Source organism: Eucyclogobius newberryi, unplaced genomic scaffold, assembly GCF_026437365.1.
Source record: "Eucyclogobius newberryi isolate DKJ021-1_F unplaced genomic scaffold, fEucNew1.0.hap1 SCAF_2, whole genome shotgun sequence".
NCBI classification, from domain to species: Eukaryota; Metazoa; Chordata; class Actinopteri; order Gobiiformes; family Gobiidae; genus Eucyclogobius; species Eucyclogobius newberryi.
In genome coordinates, this window is record NW_027315834.1 from 49287337 (window position 1) to 49315219 (window position 27883).

At 54.0% G+C, this 27883-nt stretch overlaps 1 protein-coding gene across 2 annotated transcripts in view; it reads left to right on the plus strand.

Moving 5' to 3' along the window:
* cunh18orf54 (chromosome unknown C18orf54 homolog) overlaps positions 1–23039 on the plus strand; it is a 39041-nt gene extending 16002 nt beyond the window's left edge. For both annotated transcript variants that reach the window (XM_072453331.1, XM_072453332.1), the window contains exons 7-14: positions 9705–9987; positions 14707–14762; positions 15159–15261; positions 15333–15419; positions 15496–15575; positions 19057–19176; positions 22245–22318; positions 22452–23039. In XM_072453331.1, the coding sequence (XP_072309432.1) occupies positions 9705–9987; positions 14707–14762; positions 15159–15261; positions 15333–15419; positions 15496–15575; positions 19057–19176; positions 22245–22318; positions 22452–22716 (1068 nt within the window). In that variant the 3' untranslated portion in view covers positions 22717–23039. The remainder of the gene's footprint in view (positions 1–9704; positions 9988–14706; positions 14763–15158; positions 15262–15332; positions 15420–15495; positions 15576–19056; positions 19177–22244; positions 22319–22451) is intronic.
* The last annotated feature ends 4844 nt before the right edge of the window (positions 23040–27883 follow it).

Sequence of the window (27883 nt, forward strand, 5' to 3'; positions counted from 1 at the left end):
CTCTCTTGTGGTCTCATCCACACGCCCTCTTGTGGTCTCATCCACACACCCTCTTGTGGTCTAATCCATGCGCCCTCTTGTGGTCTCATCCACGCGCCCTCTTGTGGTCTCATCCACACGCCCTCTTGTGGTCTAATCCATGCGCCCTCTTGTGGTCTCATCCATGCGCCCTCTTGTGGTCTAATCCATGCGCCCTCTTGTGGTCTAATCCACGCGCCCTCTTGTGGTCTAATCCACGCGCCCTCTTGTGGTCTAATCCATGCGCCCTATTGTGGTCTCATCCACGCGCCCTCTTGTGGTCTCATCCACGCGCCATCTTGTGGTCTCATCCACACGCCCTCTTGTGGTCTCATCCACACGCCCTCTTGTGGTTTAATCCACGCGCCCTCTTGTGGTCTCATCCACACGCCCTCTTGTGGTCTAATCCACACGGCCTCTTGTGGTCTCATTCACGCGCCCTCTTGTGGTCTCATCCACGCGCCCTCTTGTGGTCTCATCCACACGCCCTCTTGTGGTCTCATCCACACGCCCTCTTGTGGTCTCATCCACACGCCCTCTTTTGGTCTCATCCACGCGCCCTCTTGTGGTCTAATCCATGCGCCATCTTGTGGTCTCATTCACGCGCCCTCTTGTGGTCTAATCCATGCGCCCTCTTGTGGTCTAATCCACGCGCCCTCTTGTGGTCTCATCCACGCGCCCTCTTGTGGTCTAATCCATGCGCCCTCTTGTGGTCTCATCCACGCGCCCTCTTGTGGTCTCATCCACGCGCCCTCTTGTGGTCTCATCCACGCGCCCTCTTGTGGTCTAATCCATGCGCCCTCTTGTGGTCTCATCCACGCGCCCTCTTGTGGTCTCATCCATGCGCCCTCTTGTGGTCTTATCCACGCGCCCTCTTGTGGTCTCATCCACGCGCCCTCTTGTGGTCTCATCCACGCGCCCTCTTGTGGTCTCATCCACGCGCCCTCTTGTGGTCTCATCCACGCGCCCTCTTGTGGTCTCATCCATGCGCCCTCTTGTGGTCTTATCCACGCGCCCTCTTGTGGTCTAATCCACGCGCCCTCTTGTGGTCTCATCCAAGCGCCCTCTTGTGGTCTAATCCACGCGCACTCTTGTGGTCTCATCCATGCGCCCTCTTGTGGTCTCATCCACGCGCCCTCTTGTGGTCTCATCCACGCGCCCTCTCGTGGTCTCATCCACGCGCCCTCTCATGGTCTAATCCATGCGCCCTCCTGTGGTCTCATCCACACGCCCTCTTGTGGTCTAATCCATGCGCCCTCTTGTGGTCTCATCCACGCGCCCTCTTGTGGTCTAATCCATGCGCCCTCTTGTGGTCTCATCCACGCGCCCTCTTGTGGTCTCATCCACACGCCCTCTTGTGGTCTAATCCACACGCCCTCTTGTGGTCTCATCCACGCGCCCTCTTGTGGTCTCATCCACGCGCCCTCTTGTGGTCTAATCCACGCGCCCTCTTGTGGCCTCATCCACGCGCCCTCTTGTGGTCTCATCCACGCGCCCTCTTGTGGTCTCATCCACGCGCCCTCTTGTGGTCTAATCCACGCGCTCTCTTGTGGTCTCATCCACACGCCCTCTTGTGGTCTAATCCATGCACCCTCTTGTGGTCTCATCCACGCGCCCTCCTGTGGTCTAATCCACGCGCTCTCTTGTGGTCTCATCCACACGCCCTCTTGTGGTCTAATCCATGCACCCTCTTGTGGTCTCATCCACGCGCCCTCCTGTGGTCTAATCCATGCGCCCTCTTGTGGTCTCATCCACACGCCCTCTTTTGGTCTCATCCACACACCCTCTCGTGGTCTAATCCACGCGCCCTCTTGTGTTCTCATCCATGCGCCTTCTTGTGGTCTCATCCACGCGCCCTCTTGTGGTCTAATCCATGCGCCCTCTTGTGGTCTAATCCACTCGCCCTCTTGTGGTCTCATCCACGCGCCCTCTTGTGGTCTCATCCACACGCCCTCTTGTGGTCTAATCCATGCGCCCTCTTGTGGTCTCATCCACGCGCCCTCTTGTGGTCTCATCCACGCGCCCTCTTGTGGTCTCATCCACGCGCCCTCTCATGGTCTAATCCATGCGCCCTCCTGTGGTCTCATCCACACGCCCTCTTGTGGTCTAATCCATGCGCCCTCTTGTGGTCTCATCCACGCGCCCTCTTGTGGTCTAATCCATGCGCCCTCTTGTGGTCTCATCCACGCGCCCTCTTGTGGTCTCATCCACGCGACCTCTTGTGGTCTCATCCACACGCCCTCTTGTGGTCTAATCCACGCGCCCTCTTGTGGTCTAATCCACACACCCTCTTGTGGTCTCATCCACACGCCCTCTTGTGGTCTCATCCACACGCCCTCTTGTGGTCTAATCCATGCGCCCTCTTGTGGTCTCATCCACGCGCCCTCTTGTGGTCTAATCCATGCGCCCTCTTGTGGTCTAATCCACGCGCCCTCTTGTGGTCTAATCCACGCGCCCTCTTGTGGTCTAATCCATGCGCCCTCTTGTGGTCTCATCCACGCGCCCTCTTGTGGTCTCATCCACGCGCCATCTTGTGGTCTCATCCACGCGCCCTCTTGTGGTCTCATCCACACGCCCTCTTGTGGTTTAATCCACGCGCCCTCTTGTGGTCTCATCCACACGCCCTCTTGTGGTCTAATCCACACGGCCTCTTGTGGTCTCATTCACGCGCCCTCTTGTGGTCTCATCCACACACCTTCTTGTGGTCTCATCCACACGCCCTCTTGTGGTCTCATCCACACGCCCTCTTGTGGTCTCATCCACACGCCCTCTTGTGGTCTCATCCACGCGCCCTCTTGTGGTCTAATCCATGCGCCATCTTGTGGTCTCATTCACGCGCCCTCTTGTGGTCTAATCCATGCGCCCTCTTGTGGTCTAATCCACGCGCCCTCTTGTGGTCTCATCCACGCGCCCTCTTGTGGTCTAATCCATGCGCCCTCTTGTGGTCTCATCCACGCGCCCTCTTGTGGTCTCATCCACGCGCCCTCTTGTGGTCTCATCCACGCGCCCTCTTGTGGTCTAATCCATGCGCCCTCTTGTGGTCTCATCCACGCGCCCTCTTGTGGTCTCATCCATGCGCCCTCTTGTGGTCTTATCCATGCGCCCTCTTGTGGTCTCATCCACGCGCCCTCTTGTGGTCTCATCCACGCGCCCTCTTGTGGTCTCATCCACGCGCCCTCTTGTGGTCTCATCCACGCGCCCTCTTGTGGTCTCATCCACGCGCCCTCTTGTGGTCTCATCCACGCGCCCTCTTGTGGTCTCATCCATGCGCCCTCTTGTGGTCTTATCCACGCGCCCTCTTGTGGTCTAATCCACGCGCCCTCTTGTGGTCTCATCCAAGCGCCCTCTTGTGGTCTAATCCACGCGCCCTCTTGTGGTCTCATCCAAGCGCCCTCTTGTGGTCTAATCCACGCGCACTCTTGTGGTCTCATCCAAGCGCCCTCTTGTGGTCTAATCCACACGCCCTCTTGTGGTCTCATCCACGCGCCCTCTTGTGGTCTCATCCACGCGCCCTCTTGTGGTCTCATCCACGCGCCCTCTCATGGTCTAATCCATGCGCCCTCCTGTGGTCTCATCCACACGCCCTCTTGTGGTCTAATCCATGCGCCCTCTTGTGGTCTCATCCACGCGCCCTCTTGTGGTCTAATCCATGCGCCCTCTTGTGGTCTCATCCACGCGCCCTGTTGTGGTCTCATCCACACGCCCTCTTGTGGTCTAATCCACACGCCCTCTTGTGGTCTCATCCACACGCCCTCTTGTGGTCTCATCCACGCGCCCTCTTGTGGTCTCATCCACGCGCCCTCTTGTGGTCTAATCCACGCGCCCTCTTGTGGCCTCATCCACGCGCCCTCTTGTGGTCTCATCCACGCGCCCTCTTGTGGTCTCATCCACGCGCCCTCTTGTGGTCTAATCCACGCGCTCTCTTGTGGTCTCATCCACACGCCCTCTTGTGGTCTAATCCATGCACCCTCTTGTGGTCTCATCCACGCGCCCTCCTGTGGTCTAATCCACGCGCTCTCTTGTGGTCTAATCCACGCGCCCTCTTGTGTTCTCATCCATGCGCCTTCTTGTGGTCTCATCCACGCGCCCTCTTGTGGTCTAATCCATGCGCCCTCTTGTGGTCTAATCCACTCGCCCTCTTGTGGTCTCATCCACGCGCCCTCTTGTGGTCTCATCCACACGCCCTCTTGTGGTCTAATCCATGCGCCCTCTTGTGGTCTCATCCACGCGCCCTCTTGTGGTCTCATCCACGCGCCCTCTTGTGGTCTCATCCACGCGCCCTCTCATGGTCTAATCCATGCGCCCTCCTGTGGTCTCATCCACACGCCTTCTTGTGGTCTAATCCATGCGCCCTCTTGTGGTCTCATCCACGCGCCCTCTTGTGGTCTAATCCATGCGCCCTCTTGTGGTCTCATCCACGCGCCCTCTTGTGGTCTCATCCACGCGACCTCTTGTGGTCTCATCCACACGCCCTCTTGTGGTCTCATCCACACGCCCTCTTGTGGTCTAATCCACGCGCCCTCTTGTGGTCTAATCCACACACCCTCTTGTGGTCTCATCCACACGCCCTCTTGTGGTCTCATCCACACGCCCTCTTGTGGTCTAATCCAGCGCCCTCTTGTGGTCTCATCCACGCGCCCTCTTGTGGTCTCATCCACACGCTCTCTTGTGGTCTCATCCACACGCCCTCTTGTGGTCTCATCCACACACCCTCTTGTGGTCTAATCCATGGGCCCTCTTGTGGTCTCATCCACGCGCCCTCTTGTGGTCTCATCCACACGCCCTCTTGTGGTCTAATCCAAGCGCCCTCTTGTGGTCTCATCCATGCGCCCTCTTGTGGTCTAATCCATGCGCCCTCTTGTGGTCTAATCCACGCGCCCTCTTGTGGTCTAATCCACACACCCTCTTGTGGTCTCATCCACACGCCCTCTTGTGGTCTCATCCACACGCCCTCTTGTGGTCTAATCCAGCGCCCTCTTGTGGTCTCATCCACGCGCCCTCTTGTGGTCTCATCCACACGCTCTCTTGTGGTCTCATCCACACGCCCTCTTGTGGTCTCATCCACACGCCCTCTTGTGGTCTCATCCACACACCCTCTTGTGGTCTAATCCATGCGCCCTCTTGTGGTCTCATCCACGCGCCCTCTTGTGGTCTCATCCACACGCCCTCTTGTGGTCTAATCCATGCGCCCTCTTGTGGTCTCATCCATGCGCCCTCTTGTGGTCTAATCCATGCGCCCTCTTGTGGTCTAATCCACGCGCCCTCTTGTGGTCTAATCCACGCGCCCTCTTGTGGTCTAATCCATGCGCCCTCTTGTGATCTCATCCACGCGCCCTCTTGTGGTCTCATCCACACGCCCTCTTGTGGTCTCATCCACACGCCCTCTTGTGGTTTAATCCACGCGCCCTCTTGTGGTCTCATCCACACGCCCTCTTGTGGTCTAATCCACACGGCCACTTGTGGTCTCATTCACGCGCCCTCTTGTGGTCTCATCCACACGCCCTCTTGTGGTCTCATCCACACGCCCTCTTGTGGTCTCATCCACACGCCCTCTTGTGGTCTCATCCACACGCCCTCTTGTGGTCTCATCCACGCGCCCTCTTGTGGTCTAATCCATGCGCCATCTTGTGGTCTCATTCACGCGCCCTCTTGTGGTCTAATCCATGCGCCCTCTTGTGGTCTAATCCACGCGCCCTCTTGTGGTCTCATCCACGCGCCCTCTTGTGGTCTAATCCATGCGCCCTCTTGTGGTCTCATCCACGCGCCCTCTTGTGGTCTCATCCACGCGCCCTCTTGTGGTCTCATCCACGCGCCCTCTTGTGGTCTAATCCATGCGCCCTCTTGTGGTCTCATCCACGCGCCCTCTTGTGGTCTCATCCATGCGCCCTCTTGTGGTCTTATCCATGCGCCCTCTTGTGGTCTCATCCACGCGCCCTCTTTTGGTCTCATCCACGCGCCCTCTTGTGGTCTAATCCATGCGCCCTCTTGTGGTCTCATCCACGCGCCCTCTTGTGGTCTCATCCACGCGCCCTCTTGTGGTCTCATCCACGCGCCCTCTTGTGGTCTCATCCACGCGCCCTCTTGTGGTCTCATCCATGCGCCCTCTTGTGGTCTTATCCACGCGCCCTCTTGTGGTCTAATCCACGCGCCCTCTTGTGGTCTCATCCAAGCGCCCTCTTGTGGTCTAATCCACGCGCACTCTTGTGGTCTCATCCATGCGCCCTCTTGTGGTCTCATCCACGCGCCCTCTTGTGGTCTCATCCACGCGCCCTCTTGTGGTCTCATCCACGCGCCCTCTCATGGTCTAATCCATGCGCCCTCTTGTGGTCTCATCCACGCGCCCTCTCATGGTCTAATCCATGCGCCCTCCTGTGGTCTCATCCACACGCCCTCTTGTGGTCTAATCCATGCGCCCTCTTGTGGTCTAATCCACGCGCTCTCTTGTGGTCTCATCCACACGCCCTCTTGTGGTCTCATCCACACGCCCTCTTGTGGTCTAATCCACGCGCCCTCTTGTGTTCTCATCCATGCGCCTTCTTGTGGTCTCATCCACGCGCCCTCTTGTGGTCTAATCCATGCGCCCTCTTGTGGTCTAATCCAAGCGCCCTCTTGTGGTCTCATCCACGCGCCCTCTTGTGGTCTAATCCACTCGCCCTCTTGTGGTCTCATCCACACGCCCTCTTGTGGTCTCATCCACGCGCCCTCTTGTGGTCTCATCCACGCGCCCTCTTGTGGTCTCATCCACGCGACCTCTTGTGGTCTCATCCACACGCCCTCTTGTGGTCTCATCCACACGCCCTCTTGTGGTCTAATCCACGCGCCCTCTTGTGGTCTCATCCACACGCCCTCTTGTGGTCTAATCCACGCGCCCTCTTGTGGTCTCATTCACGCGCCCTCTTGTGGTCTCATCCACACGCCCTCTTGTGGTCTCATCCACACGCTCTCTTGTGGTCTCATCCACGCGCTCTCTTGTGGTCTCATCCACGCGCTCTCTTGTGGTCTCATCCACGCGCTCTCTTGTGGTCTCATCCACGCGCCCTCTTGTGGTCTAATCCACTCGCCCTCTTGTGGTCTCATCCACACGCCCTCTTGTGGTCTCATCCACGCGCCCTCTTGTGGTCTCATCCACGCGCCCTCTTGTGGTCTCATCCACGCGACCTCTTGTGGTCTCATCCACACGCCCTCTTGTGGTCTCATCCACACGCCCTCTTGTGGTCTAATCCACGCGCCCTCTTGTGGTCTCATCCACACGCCCTCTTGTGGTCTAATCCACGCGCCCTCTTGTGGTCTCATTCACGCGCCCTCTTGTGGTCTCATCCACACGCCCTCTTGTGGTCTCATCCACACGCCCTCTTGTGGTCTCATCCACACGCTCTCTTGTGGTCTCATCCACGCGCTCTCTTGTGGTCTCATCCACGCGCTCTCTTGTGGTCTCATCCACGCGCTCTCTTGTGGTCTCATCCACGCGCTCTCTTGTGGTCTCATCCACGCGCTCTCTTGTGGTCTCATCCACGCGCTCTCTTGTGGTCTCATCCACGCGCTCTCTTGTGGTCTCATCCACACGCCCTCTTGTGGTCTAATCCACGCGCCCTCTTGTGGTCTCATTCACGCGCCCTCTTGTGGTCTCATCCACGCGCTCTCTTGTGGTCTCATCCACGCGCTCTCTTGTGGTCTAATCCACACGCCCTCTTGTGGTCTAATCCACGCGCCCTCTTGTGGTCTCATTCACGCGCCCTCTTGTGGTCTCATCCACGCGCTCTCTTGTGGTCTCATCCACGCGCTCTCTTGTGGTCTCATCCACACGCCCTCTTGTGGTCTAATCCACGCGCCCTCTTGTGGTCTCATTCACGCGCCCTCTTGTGGTCTCATCCACGCGCTCTCTTGTGGTCTCATCCACACGCCCTCTTGTGGTCTAATCCACGCGCCCTCTTGTGGTCTCATTCACGCGCCCTCTTGTGGTCTCATCCACGCGCCTTCTTGTGGTCTCATCCACGCGCCCTCTTGTGGTCTAATCCACGCGCCCTCTTGTGGTCTAATCCAAGCGCCCTCTTGTGGTCTCATCCACGCGCCCTCTTGTGGTCTAATCCACTCGCCCTCTTGTGGTCTCATCCACACGCCCTCTTGTGGTCTCATCCACGCGTCCTCTTGTGGTCTCATCCACGCGCCCTCTTGTGGTCTCATCCACGCGACCTCTTGTGGTCTCATCCACACGCCCTCTTGTGGTCTCATCCACACGCCCTCTTGTGGTCTAATCCACGCGCCCTCTTGTGGTCTCATCCACACGCCCTCTTGTGGTCTAATCCACGCGCCCTCTTGTGGTCTCATTCACGCGCCCTCTTGTGGTCTCATCCACACGCCCTCTTGTGGTCTCATCCACACGCTCTCTTGTGGTCTCATCCACGCGCTCTCTTGTGGTCTCATCCACGCGCTCTCTTGTGGTCTCATCCACGCGCTCTCTTGTGGTCTCATCCACGCGCCCTCTTGTGGTCTAATCCACTCGCCCTCTTGTGGTCTCATCCACACGCCCTCTTGTGGTCTCATCCACGCGCCCTCTTGTGGTCTCATCCACGCGCCCTCTTGTGGTCTCATCCACGCGACCTCTTGTGGTCTCATCCACACGCCCTCTTGTGGTCTCATCCACACGCCCTCTTGTGGTCTAATCCACGCGCCCTCTTGTGGTCTCATCCACACGCCCTCTTGTGGTCTAATCCACGCGCCCTCTTGTGGTCTCATTCACGCGCCCTCTTGTGGTCTCATCCACACGCCCTCTTGTGGTCTCATCCACACGCCCTCTTGTGGTCTCATCCACACGCTCTCTTGTGGTCTCATCCACGCGCTCTCTTGTGGTCTCATCCACGCGCTCTCTTGTGGTCTCATCCACGCGCTCTCTTGTGGTCTCATCCACGCGCTCTCTTGTGGTCTCATCCACGCGCTCTCTTGTGGTCTCATCCACGCGCTCTCTTGTGGTCTCATCCACGCGCTCTCTTGTGGTCTCATCCACGCGCTCTCTTGTGGTCTCATCCACACGCCCTCTTGTGGTCTAATCCACGCGCCCTCTTGTGGTCTCATTCACGCGCCCTCTTGTGGTCTCATCCACGCGCTCTCTTGTGGTCTCATCCACGCGCTCTCTTGTGGTCTAATCCACACGCCCTCTTGTGGTCTAATCCACGCGCCCTCTTGTGGTCTCATTCACGCGCCCTCTTGTGGTCTCATCCACGCGCTCTCTTGTGGTCTCATCCACGCGCTCTCTTGTGGTCTCATCCACACGCCCTCTTGTGGTCTAATCCACGCGCCCTCTTGTGGTCTCATTCACGCGCCCTCTTGTGGTCTCATCCACGCGCTCTCTTGTGGTCTCATCCACGCGCTCTCTTGTGGTCTCATCCACGCGCTCTCTTGTGGTCTCATCCACGCGCTCTCTTGTGGTCTCATCCACGCGCTCTCTTGTGGTCTCATCCACGCGCTCTCTTGTGGTCTCATCCACGCGCTCTTGCAGCTCTGTCCTCGTTCCATCACGTGACGTCATGTGACAAATGTCCTCGTGTCTTTGTCCGTCTCATTTGCAGCTCTAAACAATAAACAATAAACAATAGAATCTATAAGACCATAAATAGAAGCAGCAGAAATGTGACGGTACAAGACGTGTGTAATTGTAAGAGTTTTTGACCTGACAGTGGTTTCCGTTTCAGCCCAAACTGTCCTCCTCTCAGTGGGCGGGGCCTGTCACTGCGCCGCGTGCCGATTGGCCGAGCAGCAGGGACCAGGTCACGATGCACCTTCCTCATTGGCTGAGCTCGAACAAAGCGGCGCTGGACTGTTCAGACGTCCACAGCCTCCCCGACCTGCCCTACCCCCCCTGGATCCAGTACTGCCACACCGGCCAATCAGAGCGCAGCGTCAGCCTCCGACACGGCCAATCAGAGCTCAGCGCCAGCCTCCGACACGGCCAATCAGAGCGCAGCGAGATGGAAGGTAAAAAACACTTCATAAATGTCTTGCTGAATGTGAAACACAACGAATGGTTTGAAATGGAAAATACTCCAGGCTAAAAACACTGCACTTTAAAAACCCAGAGGAGCTTCTGTGTTTGACCTCATGTGTTTGACCTTCTGTGTTTGACCTCATGTGTTTGACCTTCTGTGTTTGACCTCCTGTGTTTGACCTCCTGTGTTTGACCTTCTGTGTTTGACCTTCTGTGTTTGACCTTCTGTGTTTGACCTCATGTGTTTGACCTCATGTGTTTGACCTTCTGTGTTTGACCTCATGTGTTTGACCTTCTGTGTTTGACCTTCTGTGTTTGACCTCATGTGTTTGACCTTCTGTGTTTGACCTCATGTGTTTGACCTTCTGTGTTTGACCTCATGTGTTTGACCTCATGTGTTTGACCTTCTGTGTTTGACCTCATGTGTTTGACCTTCTGTGTTTGACCTCATGTGTTTGACCTTCTGTGTTTGACCTTCTGTGTTTGACCTCATGTGTTTGACCTTCTGTGTTTGACCTCATGTGTTTGACCTCATGTGTTTGACCTTCTGTGTTTGACCTTCTGTGTTTGACCTCATGTGTTTGACCTTCTGTGTTTGACCTCATGTGTTTGACCTTCTGTGTTTGACCTTCTGTGTTTGACCTTCTGTGTTTGACCTTCTGTGTTTGACCTCATGTGTTTGACCTCATGTGTTTGACCTCATGTGTTTGACCTCATGTGTTTGACCTCATGTGTTTGACCTTCTGTGTTTGACCTTCTGTGTTTGACCTCATGTGTTTGACCTTCTGTGTTTGACCTCATGTGTTTGACCTCATGTGTTTGACCTTCTGTGTTTGACCTTCTGTGTTTGACCTCATGTGTTTGACCTTCTGTGTTTGACCTTCTGTGTTTGACCTCCTGTGTTTGACCTTCTGTGTTTGACCTTCTGTGTTTGACCTCCTGTGTTTGACCTCATGTGTTTGACCTTCTGTGTTTGACCTTCTGTGTTTGACCTCATGTGTTTGACCTCCTGTGTTTGACCTCATGTGTTTGATCTTCTGTGTTTGACCTTCTGTGTTTGACCTCATGTGTTTGACCTTCTGTGTTTGACCTTCTGTGTTTGACCTCATGTGTTTGACCTCATGTGTTTGACCTTCTGTGTTTGACCTTCTGTGTTTGACCTCATGTGTTTGACCTTCTGTGTTTGACCTTCTGTATTTGACCTTCTGTGTTTGACCTCATGTGTTTGACCTCGTGTGTTTGACCGTCTGTGTTTGACCTTCTGTGTTTGACCTCATGTGTTTGACCTTCTGTGTTTGACCTCATGTGTTTGACCTCATGTGTTTGACCTTCTGTGTTTGACCTCATGTGTTTGACCTTCTGTGTTTGACCTCATGTGTTTGACCTCATGTTTGACCTCATGTGTTTGACCTCATGTGTTTGACCTTCTGTGTTTGACCTTCTGTGTTTGACCTCATGTGTTTGACCTTCTGTGTTTGACCTCATGTGTTTGACCTTCTGTGTTTGACCTCATGTGTTTGACCTTCTGTGTTTGACCTCATGTGTTTGACCTTCTGTGTTTGACCTCCTGTGTTTGACCTCCTGTGTTTGACCTCCTGTGTTTGACCTCCTGTGTTTGACCTTCTGTGTTTGACCTTCTGTGTTTGACCTCATGTGTTTGACCTTCTGTGTTTGACCTCATGTGTTTGACCTCATGTGTTTGACCTTCTGTGTTTGACCTCATGTGTTTGACCTTCTGTGTTTGACCTCATGTGTTTGACCTCATGTGTTTGACCTCATGTGTTTGACCTTCTGTGTTTGACCTTCTGTGTTTGACCTCCTGTGTTTAACCTCATGTGTTTGACATCATGTGTTTGACCTTCTGTGTTTGACCTTCTGTGTTTGACCTCATGTGTTTGATCTTCTGTGTTTGACCTTCTGTGTTTGACCTCATGTGTTTTACCTTCTGTGTTTGACCTTCTGTGTTTGACCTTCTGTGTTTGACCTTCTGTGTTTGACCTTCTGTGTTTGACCTTCTGTGTTTGACCTTCTGTGTTTGACCTTCTGTGTTTGACCTCATGTGTTTGACCTTCTGTGTTTGACCTTCTGTGTTTGACCTCATGTGTTTGACCTCATGTGTTTGACCTCATGTGTTTGACCTCATGTGTTTGACCTTCTGTGTTTGACCTTCTGTGTTTGACCTCATGTGTTTGACCTTCTGTGTTTGACCTCATGTGTTTGACCTTCTGTGTTTGACCTTCTGTGTTTGACCTCATGTGTTTGATCTTCTGTGTTTGACCTTCTGTGTTTGACCTCATGTGTTTGACCTCATGTGTTTGACCTCATGTGTTTGACCTTCTGTGTTTGACCTTCTGTGTTTGACCTCATGTGTTTGACCTCATGTGTTTGACCTTCTGTGTTTGACCTCATGTGTTTGACCTTCTGTGTTTGACCTTCTGTGTTTGACCTCCTGTGTTTGACCTTCTGTGTTTGACCTTCTGTGTTTGACCTCCTGTGTTTGACCTCATGTGTTTGACCTCCTGTGTTTGACCACCTGTGTTTGACCTCCTGTGTTTGACCTCATGAGTTTGACCTTCTGTGTTTGACCTCCTGTGTTTGACCTTCTGTGTTTGACCTCCTGTGTTTGACCTTCTGTGTTTGACCTCATGTGTTTGACCTTCTGTGTTTGACCTCATGTGTTTGACCTTCTGTGTTTGACCTTCTGTGTTTGACCTTCTGTGTTTGACCTCCTGTGTTTGACCTCATGTGTTTGACCTCCTGTGTTTGACCACCTGTGTTTGACCTTCTGTGTTTGACCTTCTGTGTTTGACCTCCTGTTTTTGACCTTCTGTGTTTGACCTCCTGTGTTTGACCTCCTGTGTTTGACCTTCTGTGTTTGACCTTCTGTGTTTGACCTTCTGTGTTTGACCTCATGTGTTTGACCTCATGTGTTTGACCTTCTGTGTTTGACCTCATGTGTTTGACCTCATGTGTTTGACTTTCTGTGTTTGACCTTCTGTGTTTGACCTCATGTGTTTGACCTCCTGTGTTTGACCTTCTGTGTTTGACCTCATGTGTTTGACCTTCTGTGTTTGACCTTCTGTGTTTGACCTCCTGTGTTTGACCTCATGTGTTTGACCTCATGTGTTTGACCTTATGTGTTTGACCTTCTGTGTTTGACCTCATGTGTTTGACCTCATGTGTTTGACCTTCTGTGTTTGACCTCATGTGTTTGACCTTCTGTGGTTGACCTTCTGTGTTTGACCTTCTGTGTTTGACCTTCTGTGTTTGACCTCCTGTGTTTGACCTTCTGTGTTTGACCTCCTGTGTTTGACCTCCTGTGTTTGACCTTCTGTGTTTGACCTTCTGTGTTTGACCTTCTGTGTTTGACCTTCTGTGTTTGACCTCATGTGTTTGACCTTCTTCAGATGGTTCCTCAGATGGTTCTTCAGATGGTTCTTCCGATAGTTCTTCAGATGGTTCCTCAGATGGTTCTTCAGATGGTTCTAGATTATGGTTCTTCATATGGTTCTTCAATTGGTTCTAGATTATGGTTCTTCAGATGTTTCTTCAGGTGGTTCTTCAGATGGTTCTAGATTATGGTTCTTCAGATGGTTCTTCAGATGGTTCCTCAGATGGTTCTTCAGATGGTTCCTCAGATGGTTCCTCAGCTAGTACTTCAGATGGTTCTTCAGATGGGTCCTCAGATGGTTCTTCAGATGGTTCTTCAGATGGTTCCTTAGATGGTTCCTCAGATGGTTCCTCAGAAGGTTCTTCAGATGGTTCCTCAGATGGTTCCTCAGATGGTTCTTCAGATGGTTCTTCAGATGGTTCCTCAGATGATTCCTCAGAAGGTTCCTCAGATGGTTCTTCAGATAGTTCTTCAGATGGTTCCTCAGAAGGTTCTTCAGATGGTTCCTCAGATGATTCCTCAGAAGGTTCCTCAGATGGTTCTTCAGATGGTTCTTCAGATGGTTCTTCAGATGGTTCCTCAGAAGGTTCTTCAGATGGTTCCTCAGAAGGTTCTTCAGATGGTTCCTCAGATGGTTCCTCAGATGGTTCTTCAGATGGTTCTTCAGATGGTTCCTCAGATGATTCCTCAGAAGGTTCCTCAGATGGTTCTTCAGATAGTTCTTCAGATGGTTCCTCAGAAGGTTCTTCAGATGGTTCTTCAGATGGTTCCTTAGATGGTTCCTCAGATGGTTCCTCAGAAGGTTCTTCAGATGGTTCCTCAGATGGTTCCTCAGATGGTTCTTCAGATGGTTCTTCAGATGGTTCCTCAGATGATTCCTCAGAAGGTTCCTCAGATGGTTCTTCAGATAGTTCTTCAGATGGTTCCTCAGAAGGTTCTTCAGATGGTTCCTCAGATGATTCCTCAGAAGGTTCCTCAGATGGTTCTTCAGATGGTTCTTCAGATGGTTCTTCAGATGGTTCTTCAGATGGTTCCTCAGATGGTTCCTCAGAAGGTTCTTCAGATGGTTCCTCAGATGGTTCCTCAGATGGTTCTTCAGATGGTTCTTCAGATGGTTCCTCAGATGATTCCTCAGAAGGTTCCTCAGATGGTTCTTCAGATAGTTCTTCAGATGGTTCCTCAGAAGGTTCTTCAGATGGTTCCTCAGATGATTCCTCAGAAGGTTCCTCAGATGGTTCTTCAGATGGTTCTTCAGATAGTTCCTCAGAAGGTTCTTCAGATGTGTTCTTTAGTGTAAACTGAAGCTTTTCTTGTGTAGATTGTCCCGCTGTCTCTGCTCCGTCCTGGATCCTGGAGCTGGACGAGGATCATCTGGTAAGCGCCGCCCTGCTCTTCACCTCCCTCCCTGCTCTTCACCTCCCGCCCTGCTCTTCACCTCCCGCCCTGCTCTTCACCTCCCGCCCTGCTCTTCACCTCCCGCCCTGCTCCCTGCTCTTCACCTCCCACCCTGCTCTTCACCTCCCGCCCTGCTCTTCACCTCCCGCCCTGCTCTTCACCTCCCGCCCTGCTCTTCACCTCCCGCCCTGCTCTTCACCTCCCACCCTGCTCTTCACCTCCCGCCCTGCTCTTCACCTCCCGCCCTGCTCTTCACCTCCCGCCCTGCTCTTCACCTCCCACCCTGCTCTTCACCTCCCGCCCTGCTCTTCACCTCCCGCCCTGCTCTTCACCTCCCGCCCTGCTCTTCACCTCCCGCCCTGCTCTTCACCTTAGGCCAGCAGTGAGGAGACCCTGAGGAGCCTGCGTCTGCAGCTGGCCACACACCTCTCTCACATGGCCTCAGGCAGAAGCAGCTCCGTGGACTCGCTCTACAGAGGTAAGGGTCATCACCGGAGAGCGGAGAAGGTCCCAGTCCACAGCCCACTTCCACCCGCTATCTCCTTTCAGACAGAAGAATTGAGACCCTGATCCAGAAAGCAGACCGGGTCCTGGACTCTCTGCAGAACTCGGCCACAGGAAGTCCAGTCCCTCCAGGTCAGAACGACTGCGAAGGAGAACGTGAGACCTAAAGCCAGGAGAGACTCTCAGATCTCTTTGTATTTGAGTCCAGATCCAACCCAGGACCTGCTGCTGCGAGACCTGGACCCGGCTCTGGACCCGGCTCTGGACCCGGCTCTGGACCCGGCTCTGGTAACGGATTGTGCTCTAATCATGTCTCAAGGCTTTTAGTCTTCAGATAAAGGAAACGAGGAAGGTTTCTGTCAGACAAAGACAAGGGACTGAGAGAGCAGCTGCTAAAAGATCTTTACAAAGCAGCGAACGGATATTTGAAGCTCCTGGAGCCTCTGGAGTCCTGAGAACATCAAGGTGTAGGATCCGCTCTGATCCTCCAGATGCTTGTATGATCCAGAGTGAAGGATCCTCCAGAGGCAAGGATCCTCCAGATGGTTGCAGTTCTGCAGAAACCTTCTATTCGGCCCTTAACCAAAGCTCACGAGCAGAAACGGCTGGGTGGGCCAGAAATAGACCAAGAGTCATCTTCAAACAGTCTTATTCACTGATGAACCGTGCAACCCTGAACGGTCCAGATGAGCCTCCCCCATCCTCCCTTGACCTACCCTGACCTCCCCATCCTCCCCTGACCTCCCCCATCCTCCCCTGACCTCCCCTGACCTCCCCTGACTTCCCCTGACCTCCCCCATCCTCCCCTGACCTCCCCTGACTTCCCCTGACCTCCCCCATCCTCCCCTGACCTCCCCTGACCTCCCCTGACTTCCCCTGACCTCCCCCATCCTCCCCTGACCTACCCCGACCTACCCATCCTCCCCTGACCTCACCTGACCTCCCCCATCCTCCCCTGACCTCCCCCATCCTCCCCCGACCTCCCCTGACCTCCCCCATCCTCCCCTGACCTCCCCCATCCTCCCCTGACTTCCCCTGACCTCCCCATCCTCCCCCGACCTCCCCTGACCTGCCCCGACATCCCCTGACCTCCTCATCCTCCCCCGACCTCCCCTGACCTACCCTGACCTCCCCCGACCTCCCCATCCTCCCCGACCTCCCCTGACCTGCCCATCCTCCCCTGACTTCCCCTGACCTCACCCATCCTCCCCCGACCTCCCCTGACCTCCCCTGACCTCCCCCATCCTCCCCCATCCTCCCCTGACCTCCCCTGACCTCCCCTGACCTCCCCTGACCTCCCCATCCTCCCCTGACCTCCCCCGACCTCCCCTGACCTCCCCTGACCTCCCCTGACCTCCCCATCCTCCCCTGACCTCCCCCGACCTCCCCTGACCGCCCCATCCTCCCCTGACCTCCCCCATCTTCCCCCATCCTCCCCTGACCTCCCCCGACCTCCCCTGACCGCCCCATCCTCCTCTGACCTGCCCCATCCTCCCCTGACCTCCCCCATCCTCACCTGACCTCCCCCATCCTCCCCTGACCTCCCCCATTCTCCCCCGACCTCCCCCATCCTCCCCCGACCTCCCCGACCTCCCCCATCCTCCCCTGACCTCCCCCATCCTCCCCTGACCTCCCCATCCTCCCCCGACCTCCCCTGACCTCCCCTGACCTCCCCCATCCTCCCCTGAGCTCCCCATCCTCCCCCGACCTCCCCCATCCTCCCCTGACCTCCCCCATCCTCCCCTGACCTCCCCCGACCTCCCCTGACCGCCCCATCCTCCTCTGACCTGCCCCATCCTCCCCTGACCTCCCCCATCCTCACCTGACCTCCCCCATCCTCCCCTGACCTCCCCCATTCTCCCCCGACCTCCCCCATTCTCCCCCGACCTCCCCCATCCTCCCCCGACCTCCCCCATCCTCCCCTGACCTCCCCCATCCTCCCCTGACCTCCCCTGACCTCCCCATCCTCCCCCGACCTCCCCTGACCTCCCCTGACCTCCCCCATCCTCCCCTGACCTCCCCCATCCTCCCCTGATCTCCCCATCCTCCCCCGACCTCCCCTGACCTCCCCTGTCCTCCCCCATCCTCCCCTGACCTCCCCATCCTCCCCCGACCTCCCCTGACCTCCCCATCCTCCCCTGACCTCCCCCATCCTCCCCTGACCTCCCCCATCCTCCCCCGACCTCTCCTGACCTCCCCCATCCTCCCCTGACCTCCCCATCCTCCCCCGACCTCCCCTGACCTCCCCTGACCTCCCCCGACCTCCCCTGACCTCCCCTGACCTCCCCCGACCTTCCCCGACCTCCCCTGACCTCCCCCGACCTCCCCTGACCTCCCCCATCCTCCCCTGACCTCCCCATCCTCCCCTGACCTCCCCCATCCTCCCTGACCTCCCCATCCTCCCAACCTCCCCTGACCTCCCCATCCTCCCCTGACCTCCCCCATCCTCCCCTGACCTCCCCATCCTCCCCTGACCTCCCCATCCTCCCCTGACCTCCCCCGACCTCCCCTGACCTCCCTTGACCTCCCCATCCTCCCCCGACCTCCCCATCCTCCCCTGACCTCCCCATCCTCCCCCGACCTCCCCTGACTTCCCCCGACCTCCCCTGACCTCCCCTGACCTCCCCATCCTCCCCTGACCTCCCCTGACCTCCCCCATCCTCCCCCGACCTCCCCTGACCTCCCCCGACCTCCCCTGACCTCCCCCATCCTCCCCTGACCTCCCCATCCTCCCCTGACCTCCCCCATCCTCCCCCGACCTCCCCTGACCTCCTTTGACCTCCCCATCCTCCCCTGACCTCCCCCGACCTCCCCATCCTCCCCTGACCTCCCCTGACCTCCCCATCCTCCCCCGACCTCCCCTGACTTCCCCCGACCTCCCCTGACCTCCCCATCCTCCCCTGACCTCCCCTGACCTCCCCCATCCTCCCCCGACCTCCCCTGACCTCCCCCGAAATCTCCCCTGACCTCCCCATCCTCCCCTGACCTCCCCCATCCTCCCCCATTCTCCCCCGACCTCCCCTGACCTCCCCCATCCTCCCCTGACCTCCCCCATCCTCCCCTGACCTCCCCCATCCTCCCCCGACCTCCCCATCCTCCCCCGACCTCCCCTGACCTCCCCATCCTCCCCTGACCTCCCCTGACCTCCCCATCCTCCCCTGACCTCCCCTGACCTCCCCCATCCTCCCCTGACCTCCCCATCCTCCCCTGACCTCCCCGACCTCCCCTGACCTCCCCATCCTCCCCTGACCTCCCCCATCCTCCCCTGACCTCCCCCATCCTCCCCCGACCTCCCCTGACCTCCCCTGACCTCCCCTGACCTCCCCTGACCTCCCCTGACCTCCCCCGACCTCCCCTGACCTCCCCTGACCTCCCCTGACCTCCCCCATCCTCCCCTGACCTCCCCATCCTCCCCTGACCTCCCCGACCTCCCCTGACCTCCCCCATCCTCCCCTGACCTCCCCCATCCTCCCCCGACCTCCCCTGACCTCCCCCGACCTCCCCCGACCTCCCCTGACCTCCCCCATCCTCCCCCGACCTCCCCCGACCTCCCCCGACCTCCCCATCCTCCCCCGACCTCCCCTGACCTCCCCATCCTCCCCCGACCTCCCCATCCTCCCCATCCTCCCCATCCTCCCCCGACCTCCCCATCCTCCCCTGACCTCCCCATCCTCCCCCGACCTCCCCATCCTCCCCTGACCTCCCCATCCTCCCCCGACCATCAGGCTGGTCAGAGGTCCAGTTCTACAGACTTGTCTCTGATCCTCAGCCTGGACCTGTGGAGTCCATCAAACAGATCCTGTTCAGACTCCAGGCTGTGGAGACCCAGCTGCAGCGGAGACAGCAGGGGGCGCTGCAGGACACAGTGAGCGGGCTGACCCATGCTCAGGTCAGTCCTAAACAGTGGTTGAATTCTCAGTTATTTTCAGTTAAGACCCCAAAGGAAGAAGCAAACTCTTGGTGCCCCTCCTACTCTCCCCCCGTGACTATGAGTGTGGGCGTATAAGCCCCGCCCCCCGTGACTATGAGTGTGGGCGTATAAGCCCCGCCCCCCGTGACTATGAGTGTGGGCGTATAAGCCCCGCCCCCCGTGACTATGAGTGTGGGCGTATAAGCCCCGCCCCCCGTGACTATGAGTGTGGGCGTATAAGCCCCGCCCCCCGTGACTATGAGTGTGGGCGTATAAGCCCCGCCCCCCCGTGACTATGAGTGTGGGCGTATAAGCCCCGCCCCCCGTGACTATGAGTGTGGGCGTATAAGCCCCGCCCCCCGTGACTATGAGTGTGGGCGTATAAGCCCCGCCCCCCCGTGACTATGAGTGTGGGCGTATAAGCCCCGCCCCCCGTGACTATGAGTGTGGGCGTATAAGCCCCGCCCCCCGTGACTATGAGTGTGGGCGTATAAGCCCCGCCCCCCCCGTGACTATGAGTGTGGGCGTATAAGCCCCGCCCCCCGTGACTATGAGTGTGGGCGTATAAGCCCCGCCCCCCGTGACTATGAGTGTGGGCGTATAAGCCCCGCCCCCCGTGACTATGAGTGTGGGCGTATAAGCCCCGCCCCCCGTGACTATGAGTGTGGGCGTATAAGCCCCGCCCCCCGTGACTATGAGTGTGGGCGTATAAGCCCCGCCCCCCGTGACTATGAGTGTGGGCGTATAAGCCCCGCCCCCGTGACTATGAGTGTGGGCGTATAAGCCCCGCCCCCCCGTGACTATGAGTGTGGGCGTATAAGCCCCGCCCCCCGTGACTATGAGTGTGGGCGTATAAGCCCCGCCCCCCGTGACTATGAGTGTGGGCGTATAAGCCCCGCCCCCCGTGACTATGAGTGTGGGCGTATAAGCCCCGCCCCCCGTGACTATGAGTGTGGGCGTATAAGCCCCGCCCCCCGTGACTATGAGTGTGGGCGTATAAGCCCCGCCCCCCGTGACTATGAGTGTGGGCGTATAAGCCCCGCCCCCCGTGACTATGAGTGTGGGCGTATAAGCCCCGCCCCCCGTGACTATGAGTGTGGGCGTATAAGCCCCGCCCCCCGTGACTATGAGTGTGGGCGTATAAGCCCCGCCCCCATAGGTTCTTCTGGTCTGAACATCAGCTCCAGACTCATGTTTGTGTCAGCTCAGCTTTAATCACAGATTTGACACTTTGACCCTGTGAAAACCAAAAACAAAAACAGAAAATGCATCAGCAATAATGACAAACAGTATGAGATAAACAAACAGAAGCAGATTTACCGTGTTCAACATGTGACCTTTGGTCGTGAAGTGGTTTTCTGGCAGACGCTTGTCTTTTTCTTTCTCTAGTCAGTCTTTTCTTTCACCGTTCTGTTTCACGGCTTCTCTCTCTCTCTCACGGTCTCTATTTATACTTCCGGGCGACGCCCGTGGTCACATGATGACTTACACCGGTAAATATTAAACTTAAATAAATAAACAAATAAATAACAAAACAACCACAATGATGCCTGAGCCAACTTGGCCAGAAATAAAATAATAATGAAATAAAAACTCCCATGAAAATAAAAATGTTTGAGAATACTGACAAATAGCGTCAGCTACAGTGTGTTTTGTTGATGTCATTCATTGTAAGACACAGAAGACACAGTGTCTTTCCTCGTCTCAGTGAAGAACTGTGCGATGTTATTCTAAAGCATTTTACTTTCAAAATGTGTGTTCAGAACTCGCTCCTCCTTGAACCGACACCTTAAGGTGGTGGAGGGGTTTGAGGCCCGAATGATCCAAGGAGCTCTGTTGTCGGGGGCCTCAGGCCCCTGGCTGGACCTCCCAAGGTAAACAGGTCCTAAGTGACGAGTCAGACAAAGAGCGGTTCAGAAGCCCATTTATGAAGAGCACAAGATCAAGGCCAGTTATGTCGCCCGGATTGGCGTTACCGGGGCCCCATCATGGAGCCAGGCCTGGGGTGGGTGGTGGCCCAGTCTTTCCCCACGGGGCCCGGCCGGGCAAAGCCCGAACGAGCGACATGGGGCCGTCCTCCTGAGGGCCCATCACCCACAGAGGATCCATAAGGGGCCAGAGAGATCTGGGCGGCAGTCGACGGCAGGGGCCTCGACGACCAGATCTCTGAACACAGAGACTAACTCTGGGGACATGGAACGTCCCCTCTCTGGGGGGAGGAGCCTGAGCTTGTGCAGGAGGTGGAGCCTCAGCTCCTGCACAGTTTGGGCTCTGGAACCATCTCCTCCAGAGGAGCTGGGGCCGGTGCAGGCGGGGCTGGTGTGGGCGGGCTTATGGCCCCTCAGCTCAGCCGCCACGTGTTGGAGTTCACCCTGGTGGACGAGGGGGTCGTGTCCCTCCACCTTCGGGCGGGGGACATGTCTCTCACTGTTGTGAACAGCAGGGCAGAGGACACGGTCTTCTCAGAGTCCTTGGGAGGGGAACTGGACAGTGCACTGACCGGGGACTCTGTTGTTCGACTGGGGGACTTCAACGCCCACGTGGACAATGACGGTGACTCCTGGAGAGGGGCGGAGCCCCGACCTGAACCTGAGCGGTCAGTTACTGGACGTCTGAGTCACGGATCGTCCAGAACAAACACCATGTTCAAGCACAAGGTCCATCAGGTCACATGACACCAGGACACAGGAGGTCAATGATCCACTTTGTTGTCGTGTCCTCTGACCTCTGGCCTCTGGCCTCTGGCCTGGACACTCGGGTGAAGAGAGGGGCGCTCTGCAAATACAATGGCGTCCACATAGACTTTGAATGTAAACTGGACAATTTGACGCAGCGGAGTGAACGGGGTTTTAAAATTCAAACTGCGGTCACAGGCGCCCCAGGGGGGCACGCCCCACTGTGTGGGGTCTTCTTGTTGTCCGGAGCCGGGTCGCGGGGGCCGAATTCTGAGCAGGGACTCCCAAACTTCCCTCACCCCAGACACTTCTCCCCCACTTTATAAACCCAGTGTTGCATTGTCAGTGTGTGACAGTCTTTGTGTTTGTCAGGATCCAGAGGAGCAGGACCAGGACCAGGACCAGGACCAGGACCAGGACCAGGACCAGGACCAGTCACTGCAGAGGTCAGACTTCTGCTCCTGTCACAGGTCATTCTGCTCCTGTCACAGGTCATTCTGCTCCTGTCACAGGTCACTCTGCTCCTGTCACAGGTCACTTTCTTCTGTTGCACCATAACAACCAGTTTCACTGTTCCAGAGCGCTGCATCACCTGAGCCGCCTGAAGCTGCTCGTGGAGAAACCAGAGGAGAACCAGGAGAGACACCAGGAAAGACACCAGGAGAGACACCAGGAAAGACACCAGGAGAGACACCAGGAAAGACACCAGGAGAGACACCAGGAGAGACACCAGGAGAGACACCAGGAGAGACAGAAAGATGTTTGTGATGAAGAGCAAGACGAAGGACGCTTCTCCTCCTGCTCCATCCACGACCACCAGGGGGCGACACAGGGCTTAGACTGACCAGCAGGAGGCGACACAGGCTCTGCAGTGGTCGGACGTGAACACCAGGAGGCGACACAGGCTCTGCAGTGGTCGGACGTGAACACCAGGAGGCGACACAGGCTCTGCAGTGGTCGGACGTGAACACCAGGAGGCGACACAGGCTCTGCAGTGGTCGGACGTGAACACCAGGGGGCGACACAGGGTCAGACGTGAACATAATATTTGTGGTAAATGAGAGAAATAAAATGAAGGAAACATTAAAGTATTAAAAACTGTCATGAACAAGTGCGATTCACCTGAAGAAGAGAAGTGTAAATGAATCTCACTGAAATGAGCTAAAATAAGACAAAATAAATTGTCAACTACAAATGTGTTTTTCTTTCCTGAACATAAACAAGACTTATGATAATTGTTGTTTAACCTGTTTCCATCCACCTATTTTCGCCCTGTGCACACTGGTCAGACCCACATGGCATTGCTTATTAAAAGAGGATCTTACGTTCCACATGTGAGTGTGATGCATCATGGGAAAGCTTAGACCTTCTAGTTTCTGCAGATGTGCACATGTCACACTGTCAGGGCTTCAGAACTTACACTACAGAGGCCCAAACATAAACAAAACATCCTTTTTTAGTCTCGCCTGAATATTGTTAATTTGTAATGGTCCTGAGCATGACATACTTCATTGTGTTTATGCTGTTCACTGCACATGATGTTGTCATGACAACAACTGTGTAAAGTTTCAGATCTCTAGAACAGGCATTTTGGTGCTTTGACCTTTTTGTATCAAAAAGTATATTCAAGTGATCCAAATATGTGCCAACTGTGCCAAACTGTTTTATTACAGTTTTAGCTCCTCTATGATCATAAAACATACATTTTGATGTTTTGTAGGCCACTAATAACTATTATAACTGCTAAAAACAATATATGTGAAAATGTGTAAATATGAGTTTACCCATGAATTTCCCATATAGAGGTTAAAAAAAATTATATTTTTATTTTATTTTTGTATTGGTATAATAATACATATATCTAACAAAATGCACGTCCAAAAGGCTAATAAACTCAGAAAACGTTATGCGCAAAATCCTGCCGAGAAATCTGGCTCTTTACAGCCTTCCCGGAGCCTTACGCACGAGAATACAGAAGATTCTGTGTCAATAAGGCCTTTGTCCCGCCTATCAGGACAAAGCTCTCCTGATTGGCTAGAATAATATGTCATTCAAAGTCTGCTACGTCGCTAGCATGCGGCGCTATTTAGATGTAAACAGAGGAAACATGTGCGTCGCAAGCGGCGCATTCTTTTTTGCGGAGGCTGAAGCAAACAAACCCGTGGACAGAAAAATGTGTGGATGGTCTCATTCTGTAGGAAACAGTCTGAAGAAAAGAAGGATATCCAACATTATCTTATTGGTCAAACAGGTCATTTGTTATGGACGGAGAAATGCGCCGGACAAGCGCATTCTCGTCCGGCGAGAAACGAAGAAAAGTTTGTTTACTTGACAATATCTGGAAATGGGAAAACTTCAGTAAAAATACAAGTGTATATTGTTGTTCAATGGTTCCTTACGGACAGACTGAGCACAAGGATGAACAGAATTAAAGCCGTTTCGTCCATTATAAACACAAACAGGACATGCGTTTGTAAAAGTTGAGACTTTCTCACAAACTATTGGCAATTGCTTCTTGGGGCAAATTATTCAATGTAAATCAATGACATATTCGTTTTGTTGAGAAAATAAGCTTTAAAATGATGTATAACTTATGGTATTGACCACGGAAATAAAAGTGATGATGTAAGAGAATATTTGAGATGTAGAAAATGCTCGCCGGCCTCAGGATGTGACAGGTTTTAATTGAATTATAATTATTTTATTGTAATTGACATAAACAGGACAAAACAGAATTATATTTAGTTTATTAGAACAATGTGTTTAAGAACACACACACACGACACACACACGACACACACATGACACACACACATGACACACACACACGACACACACATGACACACACACATGACACACACACACGACACACACACACGACACACACATGACACACACACATGACACACACACACGACACACACACACGACACACACATGACACACACACACGACACACACATGACACACACACACGACACACACATGACACACACATGACACACACACACGACACACACATGACACACACACATGACACACACACACGACACACACATGACACACACACATGACACACACACACGACACACACATGACACACACGACACACACACATGACACACACACATGACACACACACGACACACACACGACACACACACATGACACACACACACAACACACATGACACACACACATGACACACACATGACACACACATGACACACACACATGACACACACATGACACACGCACACGACACACATGACACACATGACACACACACATGACACACATGACACACACACGACACACATGACACACACATGACACACAAACGACACACATGACACACACACATGACACACACACACGACACACATGACACACACAAACGACACACACATGACACACACATGACACACATATGAAACACATGACACACATATGACACACACGACACACACATGACACACACATGACACACATATGACACACACATGACACACACATGACACACACATGACACACATATGACACACACATGACACACACATGACACACACATGACACACATATGACACACACATGACACACACATGACACACATATGAAACACACATGACACACACATGACACACATGACACACATATGACACACACATGACACACACATGACACACATATGACACACATATGACATTGGAGGCAAAGTGTCTTGCTTATGGACACCAGCGCCCCCTGTGGTCTCGTACTGACCAGGCTCTGCTTCTCTTCAGAGAGCGGCTCACTTCAGGTAAAACTCATCACACAAATATACATTATATTTACATTATATGTACATTATATATGTACTTATAATATACATTATATGTACATTATATATGTACTTATAATATACATTATATGTACATTTCAACCCTTTATTCCTGTTGTAGATTTTTAACATACGTTTTTTAACATAACTCTCTGGACCAAAAAATATGATCAAAGTCCCTAATGTTAAAGTGTTCAGGACCTCTGATCCCGGAATGGTCCTGACCCCCAGGTTGAGAACCACTGCTTAAAATATATGACTCGTGTTCTTCATGTGTTGCGTGTTCTTCATGTGTAGCGTGTTCTTCGTGTGTCGCATGTTCTTCATGAGTTGCGTGTTCTTCATGAGTTGCGTGTTCTTCGTGTGTCGCATGTTCTTCATGTGTTGCGTGTTCTTCATGTGTCGCGTGTTCTTCGTGTGTCGCTTGTTCTTCATGTGTCGCGTGTTCTTCATGAGTCGCTTGTTCTTCATGTGTTGCGTGTTCTTCATGTGTTGCGTGTTCTTCATGTGTCGCGTGTTCTTCATGAGTCGCGTGTTCTTCATGAGTCGCGTGTTCTTCGTGTGGCGCTTGTTCTTCATGTGTTGCGTGTTCTTCATGTGTCGCGTGTTCTTCATGAGTCGCGTGTTCTTCATGAGTTGAGTGTTATTCATGTGTCGCGTGTTCTTCATGTGAAGCGTGTTCTTCGTGTGTCGCGTGTTCTTCGTGTGTCGTGTGTTCTTCGTGTGTCGCTTGTTCTTCATGTGTTGTGTGTTCTTCATGTGTAGCGTGTTCTTTGTGTGTCGCGTGTTCTTCATGAGTTGCGTGTTCTTCATGTGTTGCGTGTTCTTCATGTGTTGCGTGTTCTTCATGTGTTGCGTGTTCTTCATGTGTTGCGTGTTCTTTGTGTGTCGCGTGTTCTTTTTGTGTCACGTGTTCATGTGTAGCGTGTTATTCGTTTGTCGCGTGTTCTTCATGTGTTGCGTGTTCTTCGTGTGTCGCGTGTTCTTCGTGTGTCGCGTGTTCTTCATGTGTTGCTTGTTCTTCATGTGTCGGGTGTTCTTCATGAGTCGCGTGTTCTTCGTGAGTCGCATGTTCTTCATGTGTCGCGTGTTTTTCATGTGTTGCGTGTTCTGCATGAGTCGTGTGTTCTTCATATGTTGCGTGTTCTTCATGAGTCGCGTGTTCTTCATGAGTTGCGTGTTCTTCATGTGTTGCGTGTTTTTCATGAGTCGTGTGTTCTTCATATGTTGCGTGTTCTTCATGAGTTGCGTGTTCTTCATGAGTCGCGTGTTCTTCATGAGTCACGTGTTCATCATGTGTTGCCTGTTCTTCGTGTGTCGCCTGTTCTTCGTGCGTCTCGTGTTCTTCATGAGTCGCGTGTTCTTCGTGTGTCGCGTGTTCTTCATGTGTTGCCTGCTCTTCGTGTGTCGCGTGTTCTTCATGAGTTGCGCGTTCTTCAGGTGTAGCGTGTTCATGTGTTGCATGTTCTTCATGTGTTGCGTGTTCTTCATGAGTTGCGTGTTCTTCAAGAGTTGTGTGTTCTTCGTGTGTCGCGTGTTCTTCATGTGTTGCATGTTCTTCATGAGTCGTGTGTTCTTCATATGTTGTGTGTTCTTCGTGTGTCGCGTGTTCTTCATGTGTCGCATGTTCTTCAAGAGTTGTGTGTTCTTCATGTGCCGCGTTTTCTTCATGTGTCGCGTGTTCTTCGTGTGTCGCGTGTTCTTCGTGTGTCGCGTGTTCTTCGTGTGTCGCGTGTTCTTCGTGTGTCGCGTGTTCTTCGTGTGTCGCGTGTCCATGAGTTGCGTGTTTTTCGTGTGTCGCGTGTTCTTCATGAGTTGTGTGTTCTTCATGTGTAGCGTGTTCTTCGTGTGTCGCGTGTTCTTCGTGTGTCGCGTGTTCTTCATGAGTTGCGTGTTCTTCATGTGAAGCGTGTTCTGTGTGTCGCGTGTTCTTCGTGTGTCGCGTGTTCTTCGTGTGTCGCGTGTCCATGAGTTGCGTGTTCTTCGTGTGTCGCGTGTTCTTCATGAGTTGCGTGTTCTTCATGTGAAGCGTGTTCTTCGTGTGTCGCGTGTTCTTCGTGTGTCGCGTGTTCTTCGTGTGTCGCGTGTCCATGAGTTGCATGTTCTTCATGTGTTGCGTGTTCTTCGTGTGTCGCGTGTTCTTCTTGAGTTGCGTGTTCTTTGTGCGTCTCGTGTTCTTCGTGTGTCGCG